This window comes from Podarcis cretensis, assembly GCF_951804945.1.
Source record: "Podarcis cretensis genome assembly, chromosome: 17".
Taxonomy (NCBI): Eukaryota; Metazoa; Chordata; class Lepidosauria; order Squamata; family Lacertidae; genus Podarcis; species Podarcis cretensis.
In genome coordinates, this window is record NC_137187.1 from 38,769,962 (window position 1) to 38,782,017 (window position 12,056).

The 12,056-nt window shown below is 46.5% G+C and overlaps 1 protein-coding gene across 10 annotated transcripts in view; it reads left to right on the forward strand.

Annotated features, from left to right (window-relative positions):
• Positions 1–12,056, forward strand: part of HUWE1 (HECT, UBA and WWE domain containing E3 ubiquitin protein ligase 1) — a 95,107-nt gene that overhangs the window by 77,882 nt on the left and 5,169 nt on the right. For 9 of the 10 annotated variants that reach the window (XM_079959937.1, XM_079959936.1, XM_079959940.1 and 6 more), the window contains 11 exons: positions 46–148; positions 1,128–1,668; positions 4,165–4,738; positions 6,346–6,464; positions 6,571–6,727; positions 7,769–7,901; positions 7,988–8,190; positions 8,437–8,564; positions 11,149–11,245; positions 11,401–11,556; positions 11,641–11,886. In XM_079959937.1, the coding sequence (XP_079816063.1) occupies positions 46–148; positions 1,128–1,668; positions 4,165–4,738; positions 6,346–6,464; positions 6,571–6,727; positions 7,769–7,901; positions 7,988–8,190; positions 8,437–8,564; positions 11,149–11,245; positions 11,401–11,556; positions 11,641–11,886 (2,457 nt within the window). The remainder of the gene's footprint in view (positions 1–45; positions 149–1,127; positions 1,669–4,164; positions 4,739–6,345; positions 6,465–6,570; positions 6,728–7,768; positions 7,902–7,987; positions 8,191–8,436; positions 8,565–11,148; positions 11,246–11,400; positions 11,557–11,640; positions 11,887–12,056) is intronic. The other variant, XM_079959943.1, reaches the window with a different exon arrangement.

A 12,056-nucleotide genomic window follows, 5' to 3' on the forward strand; every position in this document is an offset into this window, starting at 1 on the left:
ACTCCTGATCTGATTGCTTTGCTTATTTTCTTTCCCCTAACTCAGCCTTCACAAGCCGGCTGAGTGGAAACAGAGGTGTCCAGTATACACGTTTGGCTGTGCAAAGAGGAGGAACCTTCCAGATGGGTGGTAGCAGCAGCCACAGCAGGTACAAGAGCAGTGTTCAAAACTCCCATAGTTCTAGGCACATTTTGCACAGGGAATTTCATTAGCGCGAGCAGTTTCTGAGCTCTGGCTGCAGTACTGCACCTAAGATTTCAGATTAAAACTGCAGAGTGGAAGGAAAGGAGGACTTTTTCTGCCTCCTCACTTCCAACTATTCTCTGAAGACTGGAGAAGAGACCCTCTTAAGAATATATGGGAGGGGCAGGGTAAGGACTAGGCCATGTGAAAAATGAACATAATATTTTAGCTGCAGTTCATTCATTTTCAGCCTTGTATTCCTGTTATTTAAAAAAGTGTGCCTAGACATTCTGTTCTTGCACCCATAAGCTAAGTTTAAGGTGCCATTTAGCTCCTAGCTTTCATATCTCAGTTTCTAACACCGTACTAGACTTATGGGGGAAGGTAGTGCAGTTTCTTTGGAGGGAATAAGCTGAGGGTTAGGATTCCTAGGGAAAAACCAATGTAACTTATTAGTTAAGTTGGGTATGCTTGGGGAAATTAGAAATATAAAAACTTTCCCAAATTGTATAGTACCTAAGGTTAATCTTAAAGTCTGGAAACCAAGGGTGTTATCTTGCTTCTTCCAATTATCAATCCTTCCCAATAACCCCTGGTTCTTGCAGGGCTGCCATGGATTCCTTTGGGAGGAAGGGTGGAAAAATGTTTAATCAATAATTCTCAGATTGAAAAAACCACTCCCTGCCCCATTGTGTAAGCTGAAAGATGGGCTCAGTGATCACTGGATCAGTTCAGGGATCAACTTGAAAGCAAGTGGGCAGAGTTGCCAGGCCAGCAGGATGTTCTGGTTTACAGGAACCAGCTGCAAGGCATGTCATGGTAAAAACTGTCTACCCTCACTTAGATGAGACACTGCTAGGGGAGAGCTGTTCACCTTGGATGCTGCTATGCTTTCAGAGTCCATTGTAGACTGTGCTGATGATATTTGTCTTGTTGTTTCCTAGGCCATCAGGCAGCAATGTGGACAGCCTGCTCCGCCTGCGTGGACGCCTTCTGTTGGACCATGAGGCCTTGTCCTGCCTGCTGGTACTGCTTTTTGTGGATGAGCCAAAGCTGAACACTAGCCGGCTACATCGGGTGCTGCGGAACCTTTGCTACCATGCACAGACACGCAGCTGGGTGATTCGGAGCCTGCTCTCTATCCTGCAGCGCAGCAGTGAGAGTGAACTGTGTGTAGAGACACCTAAGGGGACTGCTGCACCAGACGACAAAGGCAAAAGAGCAGCCAAGGCCTGTGCCCCTGACAGCCGGCCACTAGACCTTCTGCACAAGATGGAATCCAAAAGCTCAGGGCAGCTTTCTTGGCTCTCCGTCTCTATGGATGCTGCTTTGGGTTGCCGAACCAACATATTCCAGATCCAGCGAGCAGGAGGGCGTAAGCACACAGAGAAGCATGCTGCTGCCGGTTCCACTGTTCATATTCACCCCCAGGCTGCTCCTGTGGTCTGCCGCCATGTACTTGACACGCTCATCCAACTTGCCAAGGTGAAGACAAGGGCTGTCTAGAGTGGTGCTCTTTTTTATGCGATGGGCATTCTGTCACTCTGATGAAAGTCTGAAGCTTCTTGATCTGCATAGCTTAAGAGAAAAAGTTAAGGATTTAGATTACAGGGAGGTAACTCTCTAGACTAAATATTAGGGTGAGTTCCAAACTGAGAGCAAGCAGACAGTTAAGCTCCCTGTAATTGTTGTTGTTATTTAGTAGATTTAGATCCTGTTTGTCCATCAGCATGTTCAAGGTGGCTAACAAAATCGCCATTGCATAAAAACGCCTAAAACAAAATAAGTGCAAATTTGCAGCAAAAGGTGTAGGGGTCATCATTTAAAAAATTGGAAAGCAGTTATTTTAGTATTTCTAGGCTGCATTTCTACCCACAGACCTTCAGAACAGCTAACAAAAGTTTTTTAAAAGTTTTGAAATTGGTTCCTCTCTCCACTGCAGTTGCTGCCAGCTAATCAGCTGGTCTCTTGCTGTGCAGGGATTAAAGAAAATATGGGCAGGCATTCGTAGCATATTCTGTACCAGGAAACATCCAGTTGTGCTAGAAAGGAGCTAGACAAGTTAACTTATTGGTTCCTTTGCTGTTCAGAATAAATGAGATTAGTAAATAATAGCCATGGAAACTTCTTCTCCGTGAGCTACTTTGCACATCATGCTAAACCATTATCAGTGAGACTTGCATTATCAGTGAGAAAGGAGCTGCTGTGAGCCTCTTGCTTATGTATTCCCCCATCTTCCTGCACAGCCAAGAAGAACAGCCTTTTCCTCCTAGTCTCTCTCTCTCTCTCTCTCCCCCCCCCCTTGTTGTGTCATCCACACCAGGGATTGTTTATCACAACCTCTGGTTGATTTCAAAACAAGCTGTTTTGCTTGAACTAACCAGCATTTGGGACAAACAGTAGTCCCTGGTCTGGATGCCCTGACAAGCCAAGATTTAGGGAAACTGGTGTGAGGATAAGAACTGTTGGTCCTCCGGATAGTGGAGGAAAGGAAGACAGGGAAGCATGTGAGCCCACGGCTTGCAGCATCTCCCTGCTCATGTGTGACTTGCTAAATCATGTGAATACAGCATGGGCCCTACTTTTGTTAGCATGAAGCATCCTGAAAACCTGTGAATTTAAAAGTGCAAGTTTTTTTAAAAAAAACAATAATAATAATTACATTTTTTTTTAATTTAAAACAATTTAGTATCTTGTCAACAAATGATTCCAGAGCAGTTTTTAATAGCCTTTCCAATTCTTCTGTGATGATGGTTATTCAAGAGTGGGTTTCTCCTTACACTTGCCTCAGGGGCAGTGCTAATGTAACTCAGTTTTGTGCTTGGTCCCTCCCCACTTCTAGTTCTGCCAGTTTCAGGGTAGCAGAACTTTGTCAGAGCTCCACCTCTGTTGTTGTTGTTGTTTTTCATTGTGATGATATGGTGGGATCAGCATTTGTAAATTTGGGAAGTTTTTCTGACCCATGGAACAGGGAAGATGCTTCTGATTATCTGCTGTATGCCCCATGAAGCAAAGGACCAGAACTGGCGACAAAGAGGAGCATAGCTCTCAACTTCTTTCTGGCAAAGGGTGGCAGCTTGTTTCCCAGGCAAGGTTCATCCTCCTTTGGTTGGCAGAGGGGCCAACACCTCCTATATGAAGACTAATACCTTGTTACTGTCTTTTTAGCTCTGAATATGCTCATTAATATAGCTGTTAATAGTTCTGTCTTGCAGCAACCCTGGGGAATAAGTAATTACTTGGGTCCTGAGGTTATGTGCATGAGTTGCCCCAAACCATCCAGTGAGTCTCTCGCCTGTACCTGGAGTTAGGGCAAACATACATGGGGAGAGAAGTGAACTTGGTGCTCTGTAGATTGTTGCCACTCAGCCAAATGCTGACTGGGACCTGAGGAGACTGGCACACACGTGCTGCTGTGCATGGTCCCCTTTCTCACTCCCTGCTAATTTGAAGGAAGCTATAGAGATTCCAAATACTGGCTTTGGCGAAAAACTGTTGCTGGAGGCCTGTGTTAATGCTGCCTCAAAGGCATAGTTGTACTATTTATGGACCACAAGGTAGATATTCCATGTGGGACACCTTCCAATTACAGAGTGGAGACTGTCTTCCTGGAGCAAGGCTCTAGGGGTCGTTGCTCTGTGATTTAAGCTTATTCTCCCAGGACATAACTGCTGCTGAACAATTTGTTCTTTGCTGCGACTGGCAGTGCGGTATATATCTATGTATTCTAGGCATTTTCTAGAGAGCATCTACTTGGAACTGTTCAGGTTTATCTAGAGCCAGGTGTGCCAGTAGACTTGGAAGGTGAGGGGTGTATGGTTGGGGTTTTTTTAGGGATGCTGGTTGGAGAGGGTGCTGTTGTTGAACCTTGATTCGGTGGGCAGAGTGATAAATAATCCTATAGAACTGGAAGCCACATTTTTCAGTGAGGGATTCCAGAACATGATTTCACTTGCTTCTCTCCTCCATGCCCCCTTCCAGGTGTTCCCCAGCCACTTCACACAGCAGCGGACCAAAGAGACCACCTGTGAAAGTGAACGGGAGAGGGGCACCAAGCAATCGGGCAGCCCATGCCCAGGTCAAATGGGCACCAGTGGCATCTCCACTGACTTCTGGGACTTGTTGGTCAAACTGGATAATATGAACGTAAGCCGCAAGGGCAAGAACTCCATCAAATCTGTGCCTGTGAGTGCTGGCTCTGAGGGAGAGAGCTCTCCCTACAGTCTAGAAGCCTCTCCTCTGGGTCAGCTCATGAACATGCTGTCCCATCCAGTGATCAGACGGAGCTCCCTGCTGACAGAGAAGCTGCTGCGCCTGCTGTCACTCATCTCCATTGCTCTGCCTGAGAACAAGAACACGGCTGAGGGGGTAGCCAACCATGCTGCTGCTGCTGCTACTACTACTACTGCAACTACCACCCCAGCACCTGCTCCCGCCCCTGCCCTGGCTGCTGCCGCCGCTGTAGCTGCTGCAGCTGCCGCTGCAACTGCTGCTTCTTTCGGCACCTCTGGTGCTGCCACAGTAACTGTATCTACTCTCCCCACCACTGTGTCCAGTAAGTATTCTATTGATTGGGGTTTTTTGTGGGGAGGGGTGCTCAGAGACGAGAAGAGGAAAGGATACTTTTCTTCTCCTTGTCCCACATTCCATTTTCTTTCTTCATTTGAGTTGTGGAGCAGGACATGTCTAAAGAGAAAAATATATGTAAATTTCTACATCCAGGCAATCCAGACTCTGTGACCTGTACAGTCATACCTTGGTTTTCAAACAGCTTAGTTCACAAACATTTTGGTTCCCAGATGTTGCAAACCTGGAAGTGATTGTTTCGGTTTGCGAACTATTTTTGGAAGCTGAATGTCTCAACAGGGCTTCCACGGCTTCCGATTGGCTTCAGGAGCTTCCTGCAGCCAATCAGAAGCCGCGCTTTGGTTTCTGAACGTTTTGGAAGTCGAATGGACTTCTGGAACAGATTCCGTTCGACTTCCAAGGTACAACTGTATGTGTATTTGCATTAATTTAATTTATTTTTCATAATTCTGTGTTTTGGTGGCCATGGAGACGAGAAGGGAGCTATGAAGAACCCCAAATATTTGTCTCAGTTGCTAGAAATCTTACTTAGCCACCTTTTAAGACTTCAGTAGGTATTGCTGCACACACTTTCAAGCCATCATTGCAGCCCTGAGGAAAAGATTTTTGAAACAAAATAGAGAGCTGGGATTCTCAACAAGGCAAGCTCTTAAGATCACACACTGTTAAATCTGTGCTGTCGCTGAATTCATAGAATTATAGAGTTGTAAGGGATCCCAAAGGTCATCTACTCCAACCCCCTGCAATGCAGGAATCTTAATTAGATCATATATGACAGATGACCATCCAGTCTCTACTTAAATACCTCCAAGGAAAGAGTCCACCACCTCCTATGGGAGTCTGTTCCACTCTGTGCCAAACAGCTTTTGCTGTCAGAAAGTTCTTCCTGATGTTTAGTCAGAATCTCCTTTCTTGTAACTTGAATCCTCTGGTTTTGATCCTACCCTCCAGAGCTTGCTCCAGTTTCCATTTACGAGTGTACACATCCCTTACATATAATGCTGGTGCTCCTCCCTTCCTGACTGATCTGTTCCTTTTGAGCAGGTTGTACCCCTCAATTTCTACATTTCAATTACGAGCCTCATCCCACCAGCTTTCAGTAATGTCTATTAGATTATAGTTGCCATTCTGTATTAAGAGTTCAAGTTCTTCTGGCTTGTTTCCCATATTCTGTGCATTGGTGTAGAGACAACTGAAAGCATGAGTCATTCTTCTGTACACTGCTGCCTCTGTCCCCATCTGTAGGGAGTCACCTGCCACCACTACATGTCTCTTCCTTCTCTGGGGACCTGCAGGAATGGTTCTGTACACTGTAGCTTCCACTTCCACCTTGGTATTTGCAAACTTACCACATATATGAACACAGCCCTGATCAAGGAGGATATTGCCTCCCAATAGAAGTCTGATAGAGGGTGTCTCTGTGACTTCTGTGTAGGGATGTAGGTAGATGGTAGGCAAGTGCTCAAAGGAGACCCAGACTTCAAAAAATAGCTGGTGGTTTGTTTGGTCATTCTCTCACTGGTTAATTGTCAAATCCCAAGTTGGTTCTAGCTTGTATCTTGTCGTTCTCTGCAGCTATCGCAAAAAACAGCAAATCGCCAGCCAAGGTAGGCGAAGCGGGAGGCGGAGGTGGAACTGACAGCAAAATGGCTGCCTCAGGCCTAACGGAGAACCAGCTACAGCTGTCTGTGGAGGTGAGTTGTGGTGGGTGTGGCCAACGCACAATATGGGGACAGAAGAGGAAGGGATTAACATTTTGAGCTGTCAGCGGCACAGTGACTTTCTCATCTTCCATTTCAGGTGCTGACATCTCACTCCTGCTCTGAAGAAGGTCTGGAAGATGCTGCCAATGTTCTTTTGCAGCTGTCACGGGGTGACTCAGCCACACGTGACACTGTGCTCAAGCTTCTGCTTAATGGGGCCCGGCAACTAGGCTACACTCTTTGCAAGCAGATAGGTAAGGAGAGATGAGACTGGAGAAGTGCCAGTGTGAGGAGCTGGCTTGGTTAAGGGTCCTGCCCTGTCTCAATCACTGAGTACCACAGTGAACAGTCAGAAATGTGAAGCTAGGAATATTAGCCAGTAGCTTACAGAAACAATGGGCTTCAGCGCTCTTCTCATGTACCACTGTGATAGTCTGGGGATTTACATGTGCAAGCATGGGTAACATTTAAAGACACACCTCCTCACAGAGGATAGTAACTCATAAGACTGTTTTCCTTGCTGTCAGGTTTGAATGAGCTATAGTCTCTTTTGGAACTGTCTCTGCTAGAAAGAGTCACACCATAGCATAACAGAACTGTTTCTGGTGGTAGGGCAGGGTGATTCAACCAGATATGGGATTTCAGTCAGTTCTGAACAAGGTAGCAAGCATGGCAGGGGAATCCCCCTTGTGGTAGTGGAAGCCCTTGAACTGACTTCCACTAGCGCACCAGATAAGTTGAATCTGGGCCCTAAATTGTACTCTTACATGGCCACCCATGTTGATCCAGAATATAGCAGCTGTTATGGTGCTCACAGGAACACAACTATGTAAGCATGTCACCTATTTTAGAACAATTGCACTGGTTACCAGTAAGTTCGTGGGTGCAATTCAAAATGCCAACCAACTTGGCATCAGGCCCTAAATGGCTTACATCCAGGACCATTCATACCATCTACGATCTTTCCTCTGTGTCTCAGTGTGGGCTTATTCTAGGTTGGCTGGGATGTGTGAGAGCCCAGTAGCGGAATGCTCTCTCACTGGGACATTCAACTGGCCCTTTTAGTTTCTACTTCCTAGTGAACACAATTCCTTTTAGGCAGGGATTTTTTATTGCCTCGGGCTTTATGCTGACTGTTTCAAATTGTGAACGCATGATCTTTGTTTTCTGGATTTTAATGGTTTTACCATCATGTGTTTTGATATTGTTTGTTGTGTTGGGTATAGTTTTATAGTGGAGAGGTGGCATCGATTTTCTTAAATAGCACTCACTAATTCTCAACTCTCCCTTTCCAGGTACTCTCTTGGCGGAGCTGCGAGAATACAACTTGGAGCAGCAACGTCGAGCCCAGTGTGAGTCCCTGTCGCCAGACGGGCTCCCTGAAGAACAGCCTCAGACCACCAAATTGAAAGGCAAGATGCAGAGCAGGTGAGTCTCCTTCAAGTTGGCCTTTCTCTTTGTCTTTTGAGTGGCCTTCTCTGACTTTCTTCCCCACCTTCTTCCTCAATTGTTAGGTTTGACATTGCTGAGAACGTGGTGATTGTGGCATCACAGAAGCGCCCTCTGGGTGGTCGCGAGCTCCAGCTACCCTCAATGTCCATGCTGACTTCTAAGACCTCCACACAGAAGTTTTTCCTAAGGGTGTTGCAGGTCATCATCCAGCTACGGGATGACACACGCCGTGCCAACAAAAAGGCAAAACAGACAGGCAGGCTAGGTATGTTAGGCAGGAGAGCAAGCTCTGTCTGCACAAGGCCTGTTTGTAGATGCTAGAGCATGGGTGGGAGATCTCCTGATACTGGTTCAGACCAGTCATACTTTACCTATAGAAGACTGGAGAGGCCCATAGGCCACTGCAGTTTTGGGGGGTCGGTTCAAAGCTTGAGTAGGGGGTTAAATCTTAACAGGCTCAGTTGTAGGGGCCAACCCTCATTCTTCTTCTTCTCTCCCCCTCTTTTTGCAGGTACTTCCGGTCTGGGCTCAGTTAGCAGCATCCAGGCCGCTGTTCGGCAGCTGGAGGCTGAGGCTGACGCCATTATACAAATGGTACGTGAGGGTCAGAGGGCCCGGAGGCAGCAGCAAGCAACAACGGTTAGCATGGTGCCTGTGGCGCTTGTAGGCCACTCATTTTGTTTATTTGAACTACCCTTTTTCATTATTTTACATTCCTTTCTCCATCTTTTCTCCTCCTTTTTTATGCCAACTGGTTTGTCATCAGAGGAGCCTCTTTGTTCAGGGAAGGAAGAAGCTTCAGCTCCTTGCTGCTCTTGGCTCTTGATCCTAAAAAGCTGTTCTTCAGAGCAGGCTGAGGAAGAGCTTGTGAGGACAGTTTGTGATTTGAATTCTGGGTTCTGTGCAGTGTTTTTTTCTTCTAAAAAGATGTTTAGGGGTACTTTCATTTTGATTCAAGAAAATCACCATGTTATAGTTCAAATCGGGGGAAATAAATACAGTAAATGGACAAAAGCACAAAGATTCACAAAATGTTTAGGGGTATGCATACCCCCAGAAAAAAGCACTGGTTCTATGTATTGGGTAGAGGGATGAGAAAACAGCTGGTTCCAGTGTAAGAAATGCTGAAGACAAAAGAAGTCTTCCTTCTTTGTACCTGGCTTATGCATACACCTTGGCTGTTCTCCCAACAACCTCAATATACCTCCATGGGCTCTGGTGGTGGTTACCTTTTATGAAGTTTGCTTATTGATATGAAAAATCTGAGTTGGATATTTGCATAGTATCTTTTAACAAATTGTGGTCTTCGGACTTTTCACTCCTGCGAACACCCCTTTGTTTTCTATTATTTTAGTTACTCTTCCAACACTTAAAAAATGTGTTTAGCTTCTGTATGTCTTGGACACCTCTATGCCAAATAGCTCTAACCTTATTTGCTTCCTCTTCATACGATTTTGGGTTATCTGCTGAAGGCTGGTTGAATGGGGGAAGGGGTTTGTGGTAGGAGACAGTGAGCTGGGTGAAGAATCCTCTGCAGCTTCAAGATGCCTTCCCCATTTTGAAAGGCCGTCCACTTCCATGGTGGATACATCACTAACTCTGCTGCTTATGAATTGAGAACTGAGTTCGGGGGGGGGGGGTTCCTGTATTTATCTCCCCTTCCTTACTAATGGAAAGCCAAGGCCTGACCAGGAATAAATGGAAGGCTCTGCAGCTGTGTAAGCAGGGTAGGGATTGTTTTTCTGGTTTCAGCTGCCTTTTTCATACACTGTTTGGCTAGGATTGTTGGTTGAGAAGCTGGGTGTTAAAAGCTGAGAGCAAGCTAGCCATCTCTACAGTGGCAGATATTTAGCATTGGTGATCCGCCCTGGATTCTTCAGTTGAAAAGCAAAATGCTGCCTTTAAGAAATAACCTTCCATTGCCTACAGACCAAATCAGTTTTGTGAAGTTTAGCATTCTGATTGCTTAAGTTGTTGGAATTTTGACATTTTAAAAGGTGGGCATTGTGGTGGCGGCGACAGCAAGTATTATTAGTGAAGAAAAAGACAAGTGATCAGGGGACACTCTGCTGTGGTCTCAGCCGTTGACACTTGCTTGGTGCTTCAGATGTTCTGTAATTAATAGTAAATCTTTTGGATTTCTGTGGAAGTTTCAAAAAGCACAAACAACAAGGGAGCTAACCCAAAGCTGTACAAGTTGTGGACTGAACATGTGATCCATAGTTGTGGTCTGTCTCCCTCTGCCCTTCAGCCTTAGTCTCTTCTCCTGGCTCAAAGCCACTCAAATTGGAAAGCCAACTTGACATGGCTGTGAGTGAGCTGACACCCATGGTAGCTCTAAGAGCTCACTTCCATTTATAAGATCCAGCATGTATTCAGGGTACTTCCACTGTCTGTGTGGCCGCGGGGCAGGACCAGCACAGCAACCACACAGCATGGCTTGAAGCCCAAATTCTTAGGGCTTGTACACACATTACTTTCCTATGAGAAGTAGCTAAGCAATAAAAAGTAACCTGCATTTATTTCTGGGTTGCAGTAGGTAGAAAGAATGCATTAGAGGTCAACAAGAACCAAGCTTGTTTGCAAGCACAAGTGACACAACTGAATCACGTTGGTGGACTTTTCAATCACAACTGTTGTGGAGTGGATGTGACAATACAGTAATGTGTGTACAATCCTTGAGCCTACCTCTCTCCAGATTGTTGCATCTTAGAGGCTCCAGTCCTGCCCAGTTTCTCTAGAGAGATGTGGGCTGCCTTTGCCCCTGGCATGTGGGTCTTGTTAAATATGAGGTTATCCCTGCAGGAAGGTCCCTGATGACAACTTTCCTCTTCTCTCCACACCTGTTCTTTGCTTTCCAAGAACTTTCCCCACTCTGGTGCATGCACTTCACCATTGCTCCTGGCTGTAAGTGCTCCACCTTCAGATTCACGCATGTCATGCTTTCTGCTAGCTTTTTTCCCCTGCTCCCCTCTTTCTCCTGTAGCTGTGTCATTCGGCTCATTCCCTCTGCAGATTTTAGCTTGTGTATAGCAGCATGTTTAACCTCTTTTGGTCTTTGTAAAGGATGGGGAAAGTGGTAGGGCCACCATGCACAGTTCTGTTGATGGTCCATTTTCTTCCCTGCCTTTTGGGAGTTACTGGGCTGACCTCCCAGCACCTATTTCCTAAGTGCTCTTGGGAAGCTTCAGCCCTCACTAATGTTTGCGTCTCTTCTGTTCAGTCGGAGCCAAACCAGGCAGAGGGTTCTGTACGAAGAGACGAATCACCTATGGATGTGGATCAGCCGTCACCCACCACACAAGACACCCAATCAGTTGGTTAGTATCTGCTTTTTGCAGTTGAGGGGTGGCTGTCTCCGAAGTAGAGAAGCTGTTTTACCTGCCGTAGGCCCTCCTTCTACAGGTCTGAAGGAGTTGCCTGTCCTGAAACTGGGAAGGCTAAAGTGTGAAGGACTGATCTCTTGTTCTTACAGTGTCAGAAGGATCCCAGCAGGGTGAGAAGGAGAAAGAGGAGCGTCCTCCAGATCTGCCTCTGCTAAGTGAGCAACTCAGTCTGGATGAACTATGGGATATGCTGGGCGAGTGCCTGAAGGAGCTGGAAGAATCGCATGACCAACATGCTGTGCTTGGTAAGGTTCTGGGCTGCTGGAAGGTTGGTCTGCTTCAGGCCTCCCTGCCTCTTGGAACTTCAACTTCTGCTCTCTTCCCTACAGTGCTGCAGCCTGCAGTGGAGGCCTTCTTTTTGGTGCATGCTACAGAGCGGGAAAGCAAGCCCCCAGTGCGTGACACCCGGGAGAGCCAGCTGGCTCACATCAAGGACGAGCCCCCACCCCTTTCACCTGCCCCACTGACCCCTGCAACACCCTCCTCCCTTGACCCCTTTTTCTCCCGTGAACCTTCTTCCATGCACATTTCCTCCAGCCTTCCCCCAGACACACAGAAGTTCCTCCGCTTTGCAGGTTAGTTCAAACTGTGACATGTCTGGCTGTGTCCAGGGTATTAAGACTAATTCTTTCATGAGGGCTTCAAGTGGGGGTTTCTCGGCTGTCTCTATCTCAGAAGGGCAGCTGGTTTGCTGAGGGAGGAGTGTGTGGATCAAGGTGTGACTAACTAGGGAATATACTTGTGG